This window comes from Triticum dicoccoides, chromosome 1A (assembly GCF_002162155.2).
Source record: "Triticum dicoccoides isolate Atlit2015 ecotype Zavitan chromosome 1A, WEW_v2.0, whole genome shotgun sequence".
Lineage (NCBI taxonomy): Eukaryota > Viridiplantae > Streptophyta > Magnoliopsida > Poales > Poaceae > Triticum > Triticum dicoccoides.
Window position 1 is genome coordinate 16863682 of NC_041380.1, and position 22942 is coordinate 16886623.

At 42.5% G+C, this 22942-nt stretch overlaps 2 protein-coding genes across 2 annotated transcripts; one reads left to right on the forward strand and one right to left on the reverse strand.

Annotated features, from left to right (window-relative positions):
- Window positions 1-143: 143 nt before the first annotated feature.
- On the reverse strand, window positions 144-16290 carry LOC119350048 (kinetochore protein SPC25 homolog). Its single transcript, XM_037618078.1, has 8 exons — window positions 16135-16290; window positions 2967-3072; window positions 2707-2853; window positions 2428-2544; window positions 2249-2338; window positions 2023-2145; window positions 1373-1587; window positions 144-651 (listed from the first exon to the last, which is right to left on the reverse strand). Exons 1-8 carry the CDS (start codon window positions 16288-16290, stop codon window positions 628-630), a joined length of 978 nt encoding a protein of 325 aa, XP_037473975.1. The 3' UTR covers window positions 144-627.
- Window positions 16291-17075: 785 nt separating this feature from the next.
- Window positions 17076-20265, forward strand: LOC119350059. Its single transcript, XM_037618085.1, has 8 exons — window positions 17076-17225; window positions 17404-17883; window positions 18548-18610; window positions 18744-18830; window positions 18945-19179; window positions 19300-19373; window positions 19490-19588; window positions 19934-20265. The coding sequence occupies exons 1-8, from the start codon at window positions 17076-17078 to the stop codon at window positions 20027-20029; spliced, it is 1284 nt and encodes a 427-aa protein (XP_037473982.1). The 3' UTR covers window positions 20030-20265.
- Window positions 20266-22942: the final 2677 nt, after the last annotated feature.

The window sequence follows — 22942 nt, forward strand, 5'->3', positions numbered from 1 at the left end:
AAGATGCCCGTGCCGATGAAATTTTCCCTCCAAACAGAGTGGCAGAACGATTTCCCTAGAGATTCCGTTCTTGCAGATCAAACGATCAACATATATGAACAACAAAAGGCTGGTCACCATTTTGGCAAAGCATAACACAAATTTATATGCTACTACAAAAGTGGCACGACACAAGTATGGTGGCATTAGCCATAAACAGATGCAAGCGGGCGAAATGGCTATGAACTGAACATACGCCGAAGATCTCGACCGGTAGGGAACAACATTGCACGGCACTACATAGGCTCAACAATAGATCCTACATTGCAGACAGAGCAAACCACACCCAAAATTACATCCACCTTCGGCACCAAGCCTCCCCGCAACAAAAACCATGTCCAAAATCACGCCAACACTTCGGAGGCCACACCAAACTCTGTTCTAAACGATCGACAAACGATTCCGCAGGCTTTCTGCGAGCCAAGCCATCGGTGCTAGTTAAAGGGGACTGAAGAATAGCATTTGGGGAGTTAATGGGGATTGAACAATAGCCGAGTCTGCTGCGCAACGACGTTTACAGGGGGAAGAGCGGGATGGCCAAGGCCAAATCATCGGTTAAGAATTAGTTTGGCCAGGTCAGGGTACGCATCAGCTGGTGACTCCCTCGTTCCCCTGCGCAAAACAATGGGGGCAAATCGTGTTATTTGCATAACTGCGTATGAGGTTTGCATAAGCAGAGCGCAAAACTGGACAGAAATTAGTACATAAAGCCCAGTTTTTCATGGCACTTTTTCTCTCAAGAAAAACCACACCTCAGTTTTCATTGCCTTATTCTTAATACCAAGTAAATGTGCACACTGCAAAGAAAATATTGGTTGCCTGACACTGGCTATCCAACAGTGCAACAAAAACTGGAAGGCCACAGATTTGTCGTTCTTACTGACAGGATACTAGCCCTACGTCATACCAAATTTTGTGGTGTTTTAAAATTTAGCGAGAAATCATTGCTAGACCAATTAGTGGTAAATCTCTAAGTTCCGGAAGGCCTATGAAGGGAGTAGTCTGGCAGTGATTCATTATACGCAGAAACTGATCTAGCCCTCTGAAACATTTATTACTTGCTCCACGGAAACCACATGCGCAAAGAAGCAATATCGAACAAAAAGTAGGTACATCCGACTTGCTACTGTATTATCTGCAACATGGGAATAATAATCAGAATTGATATTTTGGTGTACAAGCTGTTTTCCTCCAGAGTATTTTCTAGACCAAAGGCCAGACGGTCCCGATTTATAGAAAGCTATCATAAGTACGGGGTGGCAGTTTAAGAATTCCAGGTTTCATGTTCCTCTAGATAATGCTAAACTGAAAATAGGGGTGTTGAGACGGTTACCACAAAACGCGTGGAGCGACGCACAGAACCAGGAGATGCTGCCGATAGGACAGAAGCTTTTCTCTTAGCAGGAAGAGCCGGCTTCCTGTTCTTACTTTGAGAATTACTTCTATCTCTATCATTTTTGCTTCTGGAGTCAACTGACTTTATCACCGGAGTTGAGATGGGTATAGCGGAAGCATCTGAACAAACAGTTGGGCTTACAGGAAGATCCCCTGTGAAAGAAAAAGAAATAAAAAAAATTAAAGATTACATGACAAAGGACAAAAGCTTATGTGAATAAACAAGCAAAGGAAGGTTCAGTTCCATGAAAAGAAAATAGAAGACCCAGTCTTGTATGTGAAGATCATACACTGGATTATTTGGAACATTTGACATATGGTTTGGGCAATTCTCAAACGCCAGAACCAAAAAGTCATCAACTTATAGAACCTCTGTAATGTTGACATCAGATACAGTTTGGAGTTCCAGGAAATAAGCCTCATATGGTTACTGGGGGAAAACAGACCTGATGAAGCTTATAGGCTTATTGCGCCTTACTAGCACGCAGAAGTAAAGTAAGGAAATACAGATTGTTTATTGTACTAATATAAGATGCTTATAAACTTGATGCTTGTTCGTACAAAAAAAAAGAAAAATATATTTGGTACCATTCAAAGCAGCAGCCTGGAACCTCTGTCGGATTATTCTTACAAACTTGACTAGATCGTTAGTGAGGTTCAAATCCTTCATCAGTTCCTCAGAATCTTCCACGGGTGGACTACATCGAAGTACTGCTACGAATAAAAAGAGTGTGTTTTACGACCAACCAACCATGTGAAACGAAATATATAAGGTATAAATTTAAGACGGAATCCATGTGAAATTCCAACTCACAGGTATATCTATCACTGTCAAACTTTAACGAAAATGAAAACTCCTTCTCAGGACTTTGCAAGTCAACCTTGTCAAATACAAATTTCACGCCTTAAGAAGAAAAGAAAAAAGTAGGGAAATCAGGAGGAATCATGATGTTAACGTAATTCACTTAAGCATAGCAGTAAATTATCAATTACCTTCTCCTCCATCGACAACCTGGAAGCCAAGCAAGTTTTGATACCAGCATAGAGATTTTTCTATGTCTTTCCTCCATGTATCATCTTCATCGCTCGTTGCTTCAAGAGCCTCGACAGCTGCCATGGCATGTGAGAATTACATCAGTGTCATATAAACTACGTCGGCGCAGTTCAATGAAGGAAACACGCGTGACAAGAGATATAAAGCCACGCTGTATCGACAAGATACGGCAACACCATAACTCCCCCAAATGCCAAACTAACAGTCTTTTTAGTTACCCTCGAGCACATTCGATATGACCGTGGCAAGCCACTCTCTCCTGTTCCTTTGCTCGGTAATCAGGCTACTGAGCTGCTCACTCGTACCAGCCGAGGCTGAAATCGACTCCCTGACGCGCTCGCATTTCGACTCAGCGCGGAGTTTGTCTGCAAAAATTTGACACGCAGATTTCAGGCACAGCACGAACCAATCAAAGAACTGCGCAGATTGCAGCATTAAAGCAAAGGTGCAGATTCCAGGGCCTGCAGTCTGCACTTACCGGACAGGGCTTGCCCTAGGTCAGCTCCCAGGTCCCGCAGCCGCTTCTTGAATCCATCGAGGTCCTCTGCAACACGGAGAATCTCATCAATCGGAGGGAAACCCGCCTAATCGAGTCCGAAATCTGAAGGATTTCGCCCGCATTTGGCGCATTTCGTTTCGCCGGCTGGAAAGAGGGCCCCTTGGAGAAAGATTGGGGTTTTCAGTTTGGACTGAGACGAGGGGGGAGGGAGGGGGGCGTGCCTCGGTGGGAGTGGAACCACTCCCCACTCCATTTTGCCTCGGCTGGTGGATGAGAATGAAAGCGGAAGGACTTTATTGAGGCGAGTCTCAAGGGGACTCGAGTGAGAGAAAGGACCATTAAAATATTGGCTACCGAGTGGTTGTTCTTTTATTTGTTGAGGTGAGTATCATGTCATGATTTCTTCTTCTCGTGCTTCGGAGCTAAATCTAGCAGATCCTTCGACAGGGTACTTTGTCTATATCTAGGCGGTTTGGCACGTTGGTAACAGAAGCATGGTTTTACCTAGGTTCGGACTCTCCGGAGGAGATAATACCTAGCATCCTGCATGTACTTATTTGTGTGGGAGTGTGCACAAAATACATGTAAAATACCAAGAGATTGTACTTTGTCTATCTACTAGCCAACCCTTAGCTTATATAGTGCACTCATGGTTGTAGGGTTACATATCCTAGTCGGCTATGTAGGTGGCGGTAGATTTCTTCATGGCCCCGTCTTATAGTCTTGTATGTCAAGTCCGCCAACGTCTCTATAGAATTCATCATGGGCCGCCTAATATGGCCCAGGACTGAAGACCTAGGGGTCCACAGCCTGGCCCATCAGGCCGGGGACTGACGTGGCACAGACCCCCTCAACCGGGAAATCAACAGTAGCCCCTGAACTAATCTTCAAGCTTGGTCGCACCTAGGTCATATCAGTTGCACGCCGTCTTTGATCGCATCCTTGAAGTTGGTTCAACAAAACTTCCCTAGAGTCATCTCACAGCCGGGCCACCTCTGAGGTGACATAAATCACCTTAGTCTTGGAAATGTTGAAGGTATTTGCCAACCTACGCACAAGAAGGGCTTTCCGTTCAGCCAACTGCTTAGCAGGCTAAGTTTCCACGTCGTGTAGTAAAAGGTCGTCCGGCTAGCTCTGACAAGTCAAACCAGTCTCATTAGGTGGCCTCACAAGACCATGTGTCGCCTCTGATATTATGGTAAAAGTGTTGTGAGGGGGTAGGCTAGAGACCCACTTATGTCACGTCCCATCAAGGGTGAATGTGCGCCTAGGTTCCCGCACAAGCCTTAACGGCATCACATATGTTGAACATATTATCGAATCTAACTTGCAATACATTTACAAATGGTGCAATTTATACTCTATAAGGTTCTAGAAATATGAACATCTAATAATACACTAGAAACCACTATAAGATATTAGTTGGATATTATTATTTTAAAACTTATAACATAATATTTAATTAAACTAAATTATAAATGAACATATGCACATACATACAAATATGTAAATATGCAATATATAATTTGTGGAATTGTCACACAATTTTTTAAAAATATAACTTATGTTATATCACTAATTTAAATTTAGCATAAATAAAGTGATCTGTGACATATATTACAACCGATAAGAAAAACATTGGTTATTACCAACTAAATAATAAAATGTATACTCTTTAATATTGTTGTATGATAAAAAAATAAGTATAAAAGTTTGGTATAAAAAAATTTATTTGATTTTGCCCTAATTCATAAATTTTTCCTATCCACACCTGCATGATTTGCTAGAAGCTACCAGTTATGGCAGCGTTTATGGAACATTGATCACCTGAAGGAGCAAGTGCGCCAACCGTACTTACGCTGGCGATAGAGCCAGATACACCAGTTGCACTTATGCCGACGGCTCCCAAGCTCACCCACGATGAGCAGGTTCAGTTGTTCGTGCACGATGATGTGTGTGGTGATGGGTGGCAGAAATGCCGACTATGATGACATGGAGGAGCCACCGCCGAGCTGCTGATGTATCGACAGGGTGAGCTGCAGTATGCCACAATGATGTAGACATCATTTCACACCGTCATAACAAGCCAAATGGGCTGCGAGATCGTCGCATGTGTCCTATCTAATGCGATACAAATGGTCTTTGACGACACCGCTTGCGAGAAAACAACGCGCGCGACCACAGAAGCACGACGTCATGTGGCCAAAAAAACAACAACGCCGCTCCCGAGTGTAGAAACTAGGGTGCGTCTTCATGGCAGACCAATTGCGCACTCAGGTCGAACCATGTACCTATTTGTGGCAGCAGAGGAAGAAAAGAGGGTGACACAGTCAGCATATCGTCTCCGTTGTCGTGGTCGTCGAGTGCGCATGACATTGAGGCAAGCGGGAGCGATGCACGAGATGTCGTCGATCAGACTCCAAAAGACGACGAGTGGGTCGTCGTGCTCTTTTATGCTCATCCATGTTCTGTTCCTAAAGTGTTTATGATCTACTCCTCTTATTGTGAGTTAATCAATGGTAGTTTAAAAGCTTTAGTTAAGCTATATGTGTTATGGGCACCGTCGGCAGTTTCGGTTTTGATTATCTGAAAGTGTTATGCTTATCTAAAATAATTTTTTCGGAAAGTGTTCGGTTATCTGAAAGTTTGTGTATGAAAATATACCCGCAAAGAAAGTTTATGTAATTAACTCTTATATTTGGGCTACTTGAATTTGAACTGATCTACTCAAGTCTCTAAGGCATCTTATATTTTATACTCCCTCCGCTTTGGTCAAAGTCAAGATTTCTAAACTTTGACAAAGTTTATAAACAAAAATATCGACATATACAATAATAAATCAATACCATTAGATTCATTATTGAATGTACTTTTAGATTCAGATCATATAGATTTGTTATGGTAAATGTTTAAATTTTTTCTATAAACTTGGTCAAACTTTATGAAATTTGACTTCGGTTAAACCTAATACGCAGAGTAAATAAAAATGGAGAGTACTATTTGTTGATAGATGAGTAAATAAAGGTTGTGCTACCTCTTGAGCACTGCGTTGGTTTTCCCTTGAAGAAAAAAGGGTGATGTAGCAAAGTAGCGTAAGTATTCCCCTCAGTTTTTAAGAACCAAGGTATCAATCCAGTAGGAGGCCACGCACGAGTCCCTCGCACCTACAAAAACAAATAAAATCCTCGCAACCAACGTAATAAAGGGGTTGTCAATCCCTTCACGGTCACTTATGAAAGTGAGATCTGATAGATATGATAAGATAATATTTTTGGTATTTTTATGATAAAGATGCAAAGTAATAAAGCAAAATAAAACAGCAAAAGAAATAGCTTGTTGACGGAAGATTAATATGATGGAAAATAGACCCGGGGACCATAGGTTTCACTAGTGGCTTCTCCCGAGAGCATAAGTATTATGGTGGGTAAACAAATTACTGTTGAGCAATTGATAGAATTGAGCATAGTTATAAGAATATCTAGGTATGATCATGTATATAGACATCACGTCTGAGACAAGTAGACCGACTCCTGCCTGCATCTACTACAATTACTTCACACATCGACCGCTATGTGAACAGAGTAACGCCTTAAGTAAGATTACGTGATGTAGAGGAATAAACTCATGTAGTATGATATAAACCCCATCTTGTTATCCTCGATGGCAACAATACAATACGTGCCTTGCTGCCTCTACTGTCACTGGAAAAGGACACCGCAAGATTGAACCCAAAGCTAAGCACTTCTCCCATTGCAAGAAAGATCAATCTAGTAGGCCAAACCAAACTGATATCTCGAAGAGACTTGCAAAGATAACCAATCATACATAAAAGAATTCAGAGAAGATTCAAATATTGTTCATAGATAAACTTGATCATAAACCCACAATTCATCGGTCTCAACAAACACACCGCAGAAGAAGATTACATCGAATAGATATCCACAAGAGAGGGGGAGAACATTGTATTGAGATCCAAAAAGAGAGAAGAAGCCATCTAGCTAATAACTATGGACCCGAAGGTCTGAAGTAAACTACTCACACATCATCGGAGAGGCTATGGTGTTGATGTAGAAGCCCTCCGTGATCGATGCCCCCTCTGGTGGAGCTCCGGAAAAGGCCCCAAGATGGGATCTCACAGGTATAGAAGGTTGCGACGGTGGAATTAGGTTTTTGGCTCCGTATCTGGTAGTTTGGGGGTACGTAGGTATATATAGGAGGAAGGAGTACGTCGGTGGAGCAACGTGTGCCCCACGAGGGTGGAGGGCGTGCCCCCCTACCTCGTGCCTTCCTGGTTGCTTTCTTGACATAGGGTCCAAATCCTCTGGATCACGTTCGTTCCGAAAATCACGTTCCCGAAGGTTTTATTCCGTTTGGACTCTGTTTGATATTCTTTTTCTGCGAAACTCTGAAATAGGCAAAAAAACAGCAATTCTGGGTTGGGCCTCCGGTTAGTAGGTTAGTCCCAAAAATAATATAGTTTATAATAAAGCCCAATAATGTCCAAAACAGAATATAATATAGCATGGAACAATAAAAAATTATAGATACGTTGGAGACGTATCAAGCATCCCCAAGCTTTAATTCCTGCTCGTCCTCGAGTAGGTAAATGATAAAAACAGAATTTTTGATGTGGAATATTACTTGGCATAATTTCAATGTAATTCTCTTAATTGTGGTATGAATATTCAGATCCGAAAGTTTCAAGACTAAAGTTTAATATTGACATAAAAATAATAATACTTCAAGCATACTAACTAAGCAATTATGTCTTCTCAAAATAACATGGCCAAAGAAAGTTATCGCTACAAAACATATAGTCTGGCTATGCTCTATCTTCACCACACAAAGTATTTAAATCATGCACAACCCCGATGACAAGCCAAGCAATTGTTTCATACTTTTGGTGTTCTCAAACTTTTTCAATCTTCACGCAATACATGAGTGTGAGCCATGTATATAGCATTATATGTGGAATAGAATGGTGGTTGTGGAGAAGACAAAAAAGGAGAAGATAGTCTCACATCAACTAGGCGTATCAATGGGCTATGGAGATACCCATTAATAGATATCAATGTGAGTGAGTAGAGATTGCCATGCAACGGATGCACTAGAGCTATAAGTATATGAAAGCTCAACAACTAAGTGGGTGTGCATCCAACTCGCTTGCTCACGAAGACCTGGGGCATTTTGAGGAAGCCCATCATTGGAATATACAAGCCAAGTTCTATAATGAAAAATTCCCACTAGTATATGAAAGTGATATCATAGGAGACTCCCTATCATGAAGATCATGGTGCTACTTTGAAGCATAAGTGTGGTAAAAGGATAGTAGCATTGTCCCTTCTCTCTTTTTCTCTCATTTTTTTATTTGGACCTTTTTTTATGGCCTCTTTTTTTAGTCTGGAGTCTCATCCCGACTTGTGCGGGAATCATAGTCTCCATCATCCTTTCCTCACTTGGGACAATGCTCTAAAAATGATGATCATCACACTTTTATTTACTTACAACTCAACAATTACAACTCGATACTTAGAACAAAATATGACTCTATGTGAATGCCTCTGGCGGTGTACCGAGATATGCAATGAATCAAGAGTGACATGTATGAAAGAATTATGAACGGTGGCTTTGCCACAAATACAATGTCAACTACATGATCATGCAAAGCAATATGACAATGATGGAGCGTGTCATAATAAACAGAACAGTGGTAAGTTGCATGGCAATATATCTCAGAATGGCTATGAAAATGCCATGATAGGTAGGTATGGTGGCTGTTTTGAGGAAGGTATTTGGTGGGTTTATGATACCGGCGAAAAAAAGTGCGCGGTATTAGAGAGGCTAGCAATGGTGGAAGGAAGAAAGTGCATATAATACATGGACTCAACATTAGTCCTAAAGAACTCATATACTTATTGCAAAAATTTACAAGTTATCGAAGCAAAGTATTATGCGCATGCTCCTAGGGGGGTAGATTGGTAGGAAAAGACCATCGCCCGTCCCCGACCGCCACTCATAAGGAAGACAATAAATAAATAAATCATGCTCTAACTTCATCACATAACGGTTCACCATACGTGCATGCCACGGGAATCACAAACTTCAACACAAGTATTCCTCAAATTCACAACTACTCAACTAGCATGACTCTAATATCACCATCTCCATATCTCAAAACAATTATCAAGTATCAAACTTCTCATAGTATTCAACACACTCATAAGAAAAAAATTTACTAATCTTGAATGCCTATCATGATTAAAGCAAATTACCACGCTGTTTTGTAGGACTCTTAAAATAATCTAAGTGAAGCATGAGAGAACAATTGTTTCTATAAAACAAATCCACCACCATGCTCTAAAAGATATAAGTGAAGCACTAGAGCAAAAACTATATAGCTCGAAAGATATAAGTGAAGCACATAAAGTATTCTAATAATTTTCAAATCATGTGAGTCTCTCTCAAAAGGTGTGTACAGTAAGGATGATTGTGGTAAACTAACAAATAAAGACTCAAATAATACAAGATGCTCCAAGCAAAACACATATCATGTGGTGAATAAAAATATAGCTCCAAGTAAAGTTACCGATGGAAGTAGACGAAAGAGGGGATGCCTTCCGGGGCATCCCCAAGCTTTGGCTTTTATGTGTCCATAGATTATCTTCGAGTGCCATGGGCATCCCCAAGATTAGGCTCTTGCCACTCCTTGTTCCATAATCCATCAAATCTTTTACCCAAAACTTGAAAACTTCACAATGCAAAACTTAAAGTAGAAAATCTCGTGAGCTCCGTTAGCGAAAGAAAATGAAACATCACTTTAAGGTACTGTAATGAAATCATTCTAAATTCATATTTGTGTAATATCTACTGTATTATAACTTATCTATGGTTCATACCCTCCGATACTACTCATAGATTCATCAAAATACGCAAACAACACATAGAAAACAGAATCTGTCAAAAACAGAACAGTCTGTAGTAATGTGGATCATACGTATGCTTATGGAACTCATAAAATTCTAAAATAAATTGCTGGATGTGAGGAATTTATCTATTAATCATATTCAAAAAGAATTAACTAAATAGCACCTTCCAAATAAAAATGGCAGCAGTTCTCGTAAGCGCTAAAGTTTCTGTTTTTACAGCAAGATCAAAAAGACTTTTCCCAAGTCTTCCCAACGGTTCTATTTGACACAAACACTAATTAAACACAAAAAACACAACCAAAACAGAGGCTAGATAAATTATTTATTACTAAACAGGAGAAAAAAGCAAGGAATAAAAATAAAATTGGGTTGCCTCCCAACAAGCGCTATCGTTTAACGCCCCTAGCTAGGCATAAAAGCGAAGATAAATCTAGGTATTACCATTTTTGTAGGCAATCCATAAGTCGCTCTCATAATAGATTCATAAGGTAATTTTATGGACGCCGATAAGTGCCACACGTGCGGGCGTTAGGGAGTCCGCCCACACATTTTGTGTGGTGTATAAGAGGAACAACCCACACACCTACGTGTGGGCAAAACAATTAGCGCCCACACGTCTCTTTTTTTCCCTCCCGATCCCTCTCACACGCGTGCGTGTGCACGAAGTTGATAACACCCACACGCCCGTATGTCAGGCCTCGTACCTCCTGGTCCCGCACGCCACGCGTGACGGTCACCGCGCGCCCGCAGTTGCCATGGTCCAGACCCTCGTCCATGTTCGTTTAATTGCAGTTGCCATGTCGCTGAACTACGGTTGCCATGTCGAACAACTGCAGTTGCCATGATTGCTCAACTGCAGTTGCCATGTATGGTCTAATCTAATGTAGTTTTCATGATTTCGTAACTTTAGGAGTTGGCACATACTAACACTAGGCAGTTGAGAGAGTTGCCATGTGCTCACAAGCATGCTAGGGCAGTTGCCATGTAAAAAGGAAGAGTTGTCATCTGCTTACGTGCATGTTAGGGCAGTTACCATGTACATGCACGTTAGGGCAGTTGCCATGTACCATGCAAAAACATATGACAACCTGGTAAAAGAGAGTTGCCATCTGCTTACGTGCACACTAGGCAGTTGCCGTGTACCCTGCAAAACACATGGCAAACTCGGGTAAAAAAAGAGAGTTGCCACCTGCTTATAAAAGCACACTAGGGGTAGTTGCCATGTGCAGTGCAAAAACACATGGCACCTAGCAGCTTGGGTGTGGGAGAGGAGAAGGGCGTGTGGGCAAGATGCCAAATGCCCACACACTAGCCCTTGTGTGTGCGTGCAAAGTGGCATGTGGGCGAACTGCTAAACGCCCACACACCAGCCCCTCCTGTGTGGTGAAACGGCCATGTGGGTGACCGGCTGAACGCCCACACACCAGACCAGTCCTACGTGGCACTAAAAAACATGCCAAGATTCGTGCTCTCACGAACGGACACGGATCCACACGTGTGGGCGAGATGCAAACGCCCACACGTGTGGGCGTTAACATTTCCGAATTTTATTTTCTTTCTAGGGAAGTGTTCCATGCCTTTCCTTAACAGAAATTGGAATCTAATATTCCCTTCATTCATATCAATAATTGCACCAATCGTTCTAAGGAAAGGTATACCAACAATAATAGGACATGAAGGATTGCAATCTATATCAAGAACAATAAAATCTACGGGTACATAATTCCTATTTGCAACAATAAGAACATCATTAATTCTTCCCATAGATTTCTTAATAGTGGAATCAGCAAAGTGCAAATTTAAAGAGCAATCATCAAAATTCACGGAAACCTAGCAAATCACACAAAGTCTTTGGAATCGTGGAAACACTAGCACCCAAATCACGCAAAGGATAGCACTCATGATCTTTAATTTTAATTTTTATTGTAGGTTCCCACTCATCATAAAGTTTTCTAGGGATAGAAATTTCCAACTCAAGTTTTTCTTCATAAGATTGCATCAAAGCATCAACGATATGTTTAGTAAAAGCTTTATTTTGACTATAAGCATGAGGAGAATTTAACACGGATTGCAACAAGGAAATACAATCTATCAAAGAGCAATTATCATAATTAAATTCCTTGAAATCCAAAATAGTGGGTTCATTGATATTTAAAGTTTTGACCTCTTCAATCCCACTTTTAACAATTTTAGCATCAAGATCTAAAGACTCCGAATTTTTGGAACGCCTTGTAGGTAAAGGTGGATCATATTCAGTCCCATCATTATCAAGATTCATATTGCAAAACAAAGATTTAATAGGGGACATATCAATAACTTTTAGATCTTCATCTTTATTTTCATGGAAACTAGAAGAACACGCTTTTATAGAGCAATCTTTCTTAGCAGGCATCCTAGCAGTTCTTTTTTTGCACTCATCAATGGAAATTCTCATGGCTTTGAGAGACTCATTGATATCATGCTTAGGTGGAATAGATCTAAGTTTCAAAGAATCAACATCAAGAGAAATTCTATCAACGTTCCTAGGCAACTCAGCAATCTTAAGCAATTTTTCTTCAACCAAAGCATTGAAACTCTTTTGCGAGGTAATAAATTCTTTAATATTAGATTCAAAATCAGAGGGCATCTTATTATAATTTCCATAGGAATTGTTGTAGGAATTACCATAATTATTAGAGGAATTACTAGGGAACGGCCTAGAACTAAAATTACTTCCATGCGCGTTATTACCAAAATTGTTCCTACCAACAAAATTCACATCCATAGATTCATTATTATTCTCAATCAAGGTAGACAAAGACATATCATTAGGATCAGTAGGAGCACTCTTGTTAGCAAACAATTTCATAAGTTCATCCATCTTTCCACTCAAAACATTAATCTCTTCAATTGCATGCACTTTTTTATGAGTAGATCTTTCGGTGTGCCATTGAGAATAATTAACCATAATATCATCTAGGAGTTTTGTAGCTTCTCCTAAAGTGATTTCCATAAAAGTTCCTCCCGCGGCCGAATCTAAAAGATTTCTAGAAGCAAAATTCAATCCAGCATAAAAGTTTTGTATAATCATCCAAAGATTCAAACCATGTGTAGGGCAATTACGTATCATTAATTTCATCCTCTCCCAAGATTGTGCAACATGTTCATGATCAAGTTGCTTAAAATTCATAATATCATTTCTAAGAGAGATGATTTTAGCGGGAGGAAAATACTTAGAGATAAAAGCATCTTTGCACTTATTCCATGAATCAATACTATTTTTAGGCAAAGACGAAAACCAAGCTTTAGCACGATCTCTAAGGGAAAACGGGAATAGCCTCAATTTAACAATATAATTATCCACATCTTTCTTCTTTTGCATATCACACAAATCAACAAAGTTGTTTAGATGGGTAGCAACATCTTCACTAGGAAGGCCGGAAAACGGATCTTTCATGACAAGATTCAACAAAGCAGCATTAATTTCACAAGATTCAGCATCGGTAAGAGGAGCAATCGGAGTGCTAATAAAATCATTGTTGTTGGTATTGGTAAAGTCACACAATTTAGTATTATCTTGAGCCATCGTGACAGGCAAGCAATCCAATACACAAGCAAACAAGAAACGGGCAAAACGAGGCAAATAGGGAAAGAGAAGGAGGATGGAGAGAGAGGGCAAATAAAATGGCAAGGGTGAAGTGGAAAAGAGGAAAACAAGAGACAAATGGCAAATAATGTAATGCAGGAGATAAGGGTTTGTGATGGGTACTTGGTATGTTGACTTTTGCGTAGACTCCCCGGCAACGGCGCCATAAATCCTTCTTGCTACCTCTTGAGCACTACGTTCGTTTTTCCTTGAAGAAAAAAGGGTGATGCAGCAAAGTAGCATAAGTATTTCCCTCAATTTTTGAGAACCAAGGTATCAATCCAGTAGGAGGCCACACGCGAGTCCCTCGCACCTACACAAACAAATAGAATCCTCGCAACCAACGCAATAAAGGGGTTGTCAATCCCTTCACGGTCACTTACGAAAGTGAGATCTGATAGATATGATAAGATAATATTTTTGGTATTTTTATGATAAAGATGCAAAGTAAATAAAGCAAAATAAAACGGCAAAAGAAATAGCTTGTTGACGAAAGATTAATATGATGGAAAATAGACCCGGGGGCCATAGGTTTCACTAGTGGCTTCTCCCGAGAGCATAAGTATTACGGTGGGTAAACAAATTACTGTTGAGCAATTGACAGAATTGAGCATAGTTATGAGAATATCTAGGTATGATCATGTATATAGACATCACGTCCGAGACAAGTAAACCGACTCCTGCCTGCATCTACTACAATTACTTCACACATCGACCGCTATCCAGCATGCATCTAAAGTATTAAGTTCAAAAGAACAGAGTAACGCCTTAAGTAAGATTACTTGATGTAGAGGAATAAACTTATGCAATATGATATAAACCCCTCTTATTATCCTCGATGGCAACAATACAATACGTGCCTGGCTGCCTCTACTGTCACTGGGAAAGGACAAGATTGAACCCAAAGCTAAGCACTTCTCCCATTGCAAGAAAGATCAATCTAGTAGGCCAAACCAAACTGATAATTTGAAGAGACTTGCAAAGATAACCAATCATACATAAAAGAATTCAGAGAAGATTCAAATATTGTTCATAGATAAACTTGATCATAAACCCACAATTCATCGGTCTCAACAAACACACCGCAAAAGAAGATTACATCGAATAGATATCCACAAGAGAGGGGGAGAACATTGTATTGAGATCCAAAAAGAGAGAAGAAGCCATCTAGCTAATAACTATGGACCCGAAGGTCTGAAGTAAACTACTCACACATCATCGGAGAGGCTATGGTGTTGATGTAGAAGCCCTCCATGATCGATGCCCCTCCAGCGGAGCTCCGGAAAAGGCCCCAAGATGGGATCTCACGGGTACAGAAGGTTGCGGTGGTGGAATTAGGTTTTTGGCTCCGTATCTGGTAGTTTGGGGGTACGTAGGTATATATAGGAGGAAGGAGTACGTCGGTGGAGCAACGTGGGCCCCACGAGGGTGGAGGGCGCGCCGGGGGGGAGGGGGGTAGGCGCGCCCCCTACCTCGTGCCTTCCTGGTTGCTTTCTTGACGTAGGGTCCAAGTCCTCTGGATCACGTTTGTTCCGAAAATCACGTCCCGAAGGTTTCATTCTGTTTGGACTCTGTTTGATATTCTTTTTCTGCGAAACTATGAAATAGGCAAAAAACAGCAATTCTGGGCTGGCCCCCGGTTAGTAGGTTAGTCCCAAAAATAATATAAAAGTGTATAATAAAGCCCAATAATGTCCAAAACAGGATATAATATAACATGGAACAATAAAAAAATTATAGATATATTGGAGACGTATCAGGCTGCTAATCGTCGGTTGGCGGATCTTTTTAATTGATCCACCGCCTCGCGAGCTAGCGAATCTGGGAAAATCAAGTGGCTAAACGTCTTCCACTACTTCGCAACAGAGATTTTGTTGCGGAAACACTTGTAATAAAGATTGTCTTGTGTTGCAGATTTTTTCGCAACATTGGTCGTGTTGCGAAATTTATTTTTCTGTCTTCACTTTTTTTTTGTAACAGAGGTATTGTTGCAGAAAAACTGTGCAACTAAGGTGATGAGATTTGTTTTCTTTGTCTTCTCCTTTATACACGATGTTATAGAAGAAATATTTACGATATGACTTATGTTGCAGAAATCTTCCTTGCAACAGACCGGGCGTTGCAAAAAAAAGACCATTGTCGTTCGTCACGAGCTCCCACCGGACGATGATGAGGGCGAGTGGCACCACCAATTCCCGCCATCGCGATGCCATCGGCGAGCGCTAGAGCTCTGACCACTCACCATCCTACTCATCGGCGAGATGTACGCCATTGTCATGCACTTTTATACGGGACAGAGAGGTTGGGAAAGAGATCAGATGAGGGAGAGAGACGAAGAGATAAGATGAGGGAGAGAGACGAAGAGATAAGACGAGGGAGAAGACATGAGTGGTCTAGTGGGCCACGTGTCAAGCGCATGGAGCGGCGGCCGTGTAATCAACCGGCTGGTGGGGATTTTTTCCGGTAAATAAAAGGGAAATGATTCATATCACTCGGCGGATAATCACGCTCGCATCCGTCGTCTTGGTTGCATGCCATGCGTCCATTCTGGACCCCACCACCACATTATTTGCAACAGCCACGCCTCGCCTCGTACCTTATCCTCTTCTCCCGAATCTCCTTCCTCATGAATCAGCGCTGCCAAGCGAAGCGGTTCCCCGTGCCACTCACATCTTTCCTTCCCCGGGCGCGAATTTGGCTCGAGCTCGCCGAGAAAGCAGTCGGAGGCGAAGGACTCGACTGCCGCTAGCATGGTTCCTGTGAAGAGAAGGAGATGGAGGTGAGAGAGAGGGGAGGTCATGGGAGGGGGAAGGCGCGGCGCACCGGAGAAAGGGCTAGCCGGCGGGCAGCGGGGTCGCTAGGCAGCGCAGAAGCTTCAGGCGCGAGCCCTCCTGGTGTTTGTGGCGCCATGTTACCTCCGCAACAACGGCGTTGTTGCAGAATAGTGGCAGACCGCGCAAGTACGCGAGCGGCCGGGGATGTTGTTGCAAATTTTGCAACATGGGCCCTGTTGCAGAAAATTAGATGCGGCGAAGATGTTGTTTTAATTTTTGCAACAAGGATCTTGTTGCAAAAAATTAGACGCGTGAAAGATGTTGCGGAAAATTAGACGCATGAAAGATATTGTTGCAGAAAATTAGACGCGTGAAAATGTTGTTGCAGAAAATTAGATGCGGTGGGAGATGTTATTGCAATTTTTCTAAGGGTCTTGTTGTAGAAAACTAAAGAAGAAGAGGTTTTGCAACATGGGTCTTGTTGCAGAAAATTGTAGAAGATGAGGTTTCGCAACAAAGGTCTTGTTGCAGGAAATCAAAGAAGACCAGATCTTGCAATAAGAACATTATTGCAGGAAATTAGAGAGGAGGATTGAATGACGCGTGTCACGCAATCGAATGGCTCGCGAGGCGGCGGATCTTTTTAAAAGAGCCACCGGCCGACGCGTAGCAGCTCCCTAAAAGTAGGTGAAAAACATGCAAACATGTGGGAATTTTGGGCGGAATTTCCCTGCACTGGATAGGATCACAGATAAACCTGGCCATGGGATACCCGGCCCGGCCTAGCCGGCAAAAGCCCGACCCGGCGGACTTTTCCTCTGATGGGCTGAGGCTGGGTCTGGAATCTAGGCCCGATGACCAGGCCAAGTTGGGCCCGGGCCTGGGATTTTTCAAGAGTTTGTCAATGTTCTCTGTTGGTTGCTTTTTAAGTTGGGTTACTTGGATCTGATCTTGCTCTCTTTGGGGAAAAAATGCTGATATTTTGTGCCAAAGCCCATCCAGATACGGACAGAGAATGAGATGAGATGAGATGAGATGAAATCTCTTCTCCCACATCTTGGCAGGCAGCTGACCGGCAAATGAGCAGCTAGCATCCACCAGTCTCCGGTCACCGCAGCCACACACTCTTCCTCCTCCGGCGTTTCTTGCCCCCAAGCAACCACCACCGGAAATCTCTTCCCATTTTTGTCCGCTTCCCGCCGTGCGTGAGGCCTCCACGCATCCCCCGCTCCCCCCTCGCCGGATTCTTTTCCTTGCACGCCCAGCCTCCCTCCCCACCTCGCGCTATCTACCACCACCACCAGCAGCAGAGGTCCGTACGGGAGGAGGACGAGGGGGAGAGCACGCGCCGGCTGGATACGCGCAGACAGTGTGCACCGTCCATGGCCGCCGCCGCCGCGGCCCCGGTGGCCCCCGGGAACGGGCGCCTCGGCCGGCCGCGGGCGCCCCGGGTGGGGCTGCGCATCTGTGCGGCGGCGGCGGGGGCGGGGGCGGGGGAGGGGCCGTCGTGCCTCTACGTCGGGCCCATCGAGACCGCCAGCCAGGAGATGCTCGAGGCGCTCTACCGCCAGGTAATTCCAGTCCCACTCTTGCTCACCTTCCATGCCATCAGATTGCACACAGTTAATCATGAACCTGAAGAAATTAACTGAAAGTCTGCAATCTTTCTGTATCTCATACTGTGCCCTTTGGTGCTGTAAGCAATGTTGTCTGCCGCGCAATCTTTTTGATACTACCGCCTGCAGGTTCGATCGAGTTCGCCATCCCATCAGATTACACACCGGCTTGTTATTAGTAGCCTCAGCCACAGTTCAACATGAACCTGAAATTAACTGAAAGCCTGCAATCTCTTTGTACTATTCCATACTGCACCTTTTGATGCTGTAACCTGTAAACAATGTTGCCTGCTGCACGGTCTTTTTTATACTGCCGCCTGCAGGTTCCATCGAGTTCGCTATTGCTCATGTCCCATTCCATCAGATTACACACCGGCTTGTTAGCAGCTTCAGCTACAGTTCATCATGAACCTGAAATTAACTAAAAGTTGCAGTTTTCTTTTCTTTTTAAAGATTAACCTTAATACCAGTATAACTAACTGAAAGTTGCAATCTTTTTGTGTTTCATACTGTACCTTTTGATGTTGTACAATTCATGTTGCCTGCTGTACATTATTAGGCGAGCCAAGCTCATCACCATGTCTACTTGTATATAATCTAGTACCATCTTTCATGGCAGGCCAGGGATTCCTACTACAGTGGCCAGCCTCTGATTGTCGACGACATGTTCGACAAAGTTGAGGTGAACAAAACAGGCCTACAATCAGCTAACTTACGTATATCCACATTAGCACACACCACCTGATCCAAACCCCATTCGCTGTCGCGTATTTGCATCCGCATCCTAACAGTACATGTGTCCTTGACCTTGCTAGTTGAAGCTCCGGGTCTACGGCTCCCCGTCGGTCATAAAATACCCCCGCTGCAGCCTCAAGCGACAGTCGGCGTACGCGGACGCCGAGGTAAACCTTTCTGTGAAAATTCACCCCTGTTTCTTCTAGCCAAATCTACCCAGTGTTCCATTTACTTACAGACTCACAATTCAGTGTTTTGGTTGACATTTGGGTATAGGGCAGGAGGACCACTCGATGTTTATGGCACTGTCGAGCATCTGGACGCTGCTGCTCCTGCTTGGTACCTCGGCGTTCCTGGTTCCAAGCTTCTACACTCTGAGCCTGGCGTTCGGGGACGCATTCGGAGCAAGGTCTCTCTTCTCTGCTGCTAAGTCGCTTGACGGGATAACAAGGGTGAACCACATGGTTTTGATCGGACTAGGCTATCTGATTGGCTATCCGGTTGCATCCGCGTCAGGTAAGGAAAGTTCTTCAGTAGATATTGTTTCTATGTTATATCAGTAGTATCATGATTTTCGTGTTCAGTTTGCGAAATTGTGTTCTCCACGCATCTTAAATCATCTTTTTGTTTTTTAAGTTGGTGCATTGCAAGGCCTGTTGACAAACAATGTGGTTGCACTAAAAGGCTCTTGCCCCAATTGCGGTGAGCAGGTTAGTTTTGCTTCTAGTAGTTGCCCATCATGGCTCCTTTTAGTGTTGAAAATTGATCCATATTCTTTGAGTACAACATTTTGGTCATCTGAGTAAGCAAAGCATGTTCTTGCTAGGTGTTTGCATTCGTGAAGACGGATAAATCCATTAAAGCACCCCACAAGGCAGAATGCCATGTCTGCGAGTGTCCATTGGAGTACCGTACTAAAGTCGAGGTATGTGGAATACCTGTAGTTTTTTTACAGCCTTTACAGCTGTTGTGTTTTTTGTCAGATTATGATCTTGCTAAATCTACATCAAGTTCTTGCACAGTGACATACTCTGCAATCCCTTCACTGATAAGATGATAGATAAGCACGTTCAGGCCCCTATACCACATTTGACACACAAGATCAACACACTGTTGCAGGACACATACTTGAATGAAAATTTCAAATTTTTTAACTGAGACAAAATTCAGATTTGGAAGTCTTGGTGAGAATTTGCAGTTCTACATGTAGATATCGTGACAGTGTAAAACAACACCTACCATGGCTTCACTTTTTGACATTGCTCTGCAGAGATCTCTTTCTGGACCTAGAAGAAGTTGGGTTTATGGCCGGGTTTATATGGTGAAGCAAGGACATCCTAGGAAAAGGAGATGGATCAAAGACTAGAAATCCAGTGATAGCTGTTGAAGAGATCCACATCTAGTGCGTTCTTATTGGCTGAAAGCCGGAAACTACTTTTTGAAGATAGTAGTCTTGTTGCTCTGTAGTGCATATTTCCATTGTCCATTGATCAAACCAAGCATTTTGTAAAGCAGTCCATTCTTTCCCGAGATATCCAAACTCTGCACATGAACAGATGATAAAATTATTGGCGAATATTATAGTGGTTTGCTTGTCAAATATTTGCTCAACTAAAATTTGATTTGCCTAATTGATGTAAGTGCTTGAAAGATGCTTAATTATGCTACGCAATCGCTGGGAATGTTGTCAAGTGCATATTGTTTCGTCATTTATGGGCCTAAAGGAAAGCATTATGTTATTATGAATTTATTAGGAGAGACCGGAATGACAAAAAACGGCTCCCCTAAGTCTTGGATTTATAGTACAAGGAATTAATAGGACCTAGAACTTAAAGATATGGTTAGCATTTGTTTTAATTATACTTCTGATAAATAGACGGACTGCCTGTTGGGGATATATAATCGTGAAAACATACGAAATAACAAATATAAGTCTTTCTAGAAATTCCACCAAGTGACTACATACGAAGCAAAATGAGTGAATCTACACTCTAAAATATGTCTACATACATCCATATGTTGTATTCGATTTGAAATGTCTAAAAAGACTTACATTTAGGAACGAAGGGAGTAGTATGTTAGCTTAGGCTCTATATACTGACAACGATCGAATAGCAAAAAGCACAGTTATTTAACTTGACAACTACTCTCTCTGTTCCGAATTACTTGTCTTGGATTTATCTAGATATGGATGTTTCTAGATACATCCGTATCTAGACAAATCCAAAACAAGTAATTCGGAACGGAGGGAGTACTAGCTACCCCCTCCGTCTCCGTTTGTTACACTAGGGACAGAGGGAGTACGTACTGTCCCCGAGAACAATCTAGTCTTTGTAAGAATCACCAACAGTTTGTCATAATTAAGAACTGGTCCACTTTTAAATTTAATTAACTTTATTATTATGTTATTAGTCACGAAACACACCACCGTCACATTATCAACAGTTTTCGGGATATTCCCAGCTATTTTGTGCTCACTAATTCCACTCACTTATCAAGAGAGCTTATCAATGATTGCTCGTTTGTCATTGATTGCCGGTCTGGAAAGATCATTTTGCAGTAGTGAGTAATGTGAAATCAAAGAAATATCCGTTGCTCATAATTAATGGCTCAAGTCCAATGCACCTAGAGATGTGCATAATGGCTTCAAGATGACAAAAACATATTCTCCAAGGTGGAGCTTATTGGGTTTGTCAAAGTATGTTTACGTGTTAAACTATTGTTGACCATGTAATTGAAGAGGGGTGTTTGAGTGAAATATGCGCAAATCAGACCTATTGTATAAAATGATATGTGTACTAGACACGGATCACAAGAGGGACGGTCCGTGCTTGTGGCAAATGTAACCAAATCACTCGTGGCGGATGGCCAAAGATGTTGTCCGATGGCCTCGACGGGCTTTATTGTCTTTGTACTATGTCAAAATAACAAATTTTGATGGCGTGCTACGTTGTACGTTTGAGTTTTTTTAAGCATTTGAGCTGTAGAAGGTTCCGGCCTAGTCTTGCCGCTATTTGGCGTTATCTCATTAGGCATCTCCAACTCAACGCGTAAAAATCCTCCCGCATTCATTTGCGGACATGAGGACCGGTCGGTGAACACGAATGCGGAAGGATGCCATCCAACCGTAGTTGGATATATTTGGCCTTCCTCATTTTTTCCAGGTTCGCACGATCAAATAGCCGCACGCAACACTATTTTAAATTTAAAAATGTTTAAATATTACATTCTAATATGTTGTCCCTTTTTCACCGTCCACTGATGCTTAATCAGATCTTTCTTCAGCTGCTCGTGAGTTGGTCGATGCCGAATTTGTTGATGCATTTGAATAAATTCCTCAAATGTGGCTAGATTCTGGTCCGGAAGTTGGATAGGATCACCATGTTCTCAAATTTCAGAGCTGGGGCAGCATCGTCACCCTCATCCTCGATAGTCATGTTGTGCATGATCACGCAACATGTCATCACCCCCATAAGGTCTCCGGATCCCATTGTTTAGCAGGTCCATGAACAACTGCAAAACGGGCCTGCAGAACTCCAAATGCTCTCTCGACATCCTTTCTACCTGCTTCTTGTCTTTGAGTAAAGTGAGCCTTTTTTCTGGCCAACTGAGTTTGAGATGGTGCTGACAAAGGTAGCCCAAGGAGGATAGATACCATCAGTGGCGGAGCTACGGCTGGGCAAAACCATGCCATGGCCCGCCCAGTCAGATAAGATTACAGTGTCGAGTGGTGCTGAATTGAGGCTCTCGGAGCAAAATTTCAGACATATTTCCTAAGCTAGCTGGTTATGGCCCGCTCAATGAAGCGTGTGTAGCTCCGCCACTGGATACCATCAACCAGATAGTAGCTCATGTTGTACTCATGTCCATTGACAGTATAGTGGCAAGGAGAAGCTTTTCCTTCAGTCAGCCTCACAAACAACGAGGATCGTTGCAGCACATTGATGTCATTATGAAACCCGGGCATGCCAAAGAAAATGTGCCAAATCCAAAAATCGTGTGATGCAACTGCTTCAAGAATGATGGTGGACTTTTTAACATGACCCTGATATTGCCCTTGTAAAGCCTTCGGGAAGTTCTTCCATTTCCAATGCACGTAGTCAAGAGATCTAAGCAAGCCTGGCCACCCTCTTGCTTCTGAGATTGCCAGGAGCCTCTCGGTGTCTGCCACAGTTGGTTCTCTCAAGTACTGAGGTCCGAACAACTTGACCACGACAGTTGCAAACCTGACCATGGCATCTCTGCATGTGCTCTCAGACATCTGTAGGTACTCATCCCA

Excerpts from the sequence above, each read along its gene's own strand:
- LOC119350048 (XM_037618078.1), bottom strand. The coding sequence starts at position 16,290 with ATGCTAGCGGCAGTCGAGTCCTTCGCCTCCGACTGCTTTCTCGGCGAG. Across the intron at positions 3,073-16,134 it reads ATTCGGGAGAAGAGGATAAG|GCGGGTTTCCCTCCGATTGA; the intron begins GTACGAGGCGAG and ends GGACTCGATTAG. Across the intron at positions 2,545-2,706 it reads CATATCGAATGTGCTCGAGG|CTGTCGAGGCTCTTGAAGCA; the intron begins GTAACTAAAAAG and ends ATGCCATGGCAG.
- LOC119350059 (XM_037618085.1), top strand. The coding sequence starts at position 17,076 with ATGGGATACCCGGCCCGGCCTAGCCGGCAAAAGCCCGACCCGGCGGAC. Across the intron at positions 19,180-19,299 it reads TCCGGTTGCATCCGCGTCAG|TTGGTGCATTGCAAGGCCTG; the intron begins GTAAGGAAAGTT and ends TTGTTTTTTAAG. Across the intron at positions 19,374-19,489 it reads GCCCCAATTGCGGTGAGCAG|GTGTTTGCATTCGTGAAGAC; the intron begins GTTAGTTTTGCT and ends TGTTCTTGCTAG.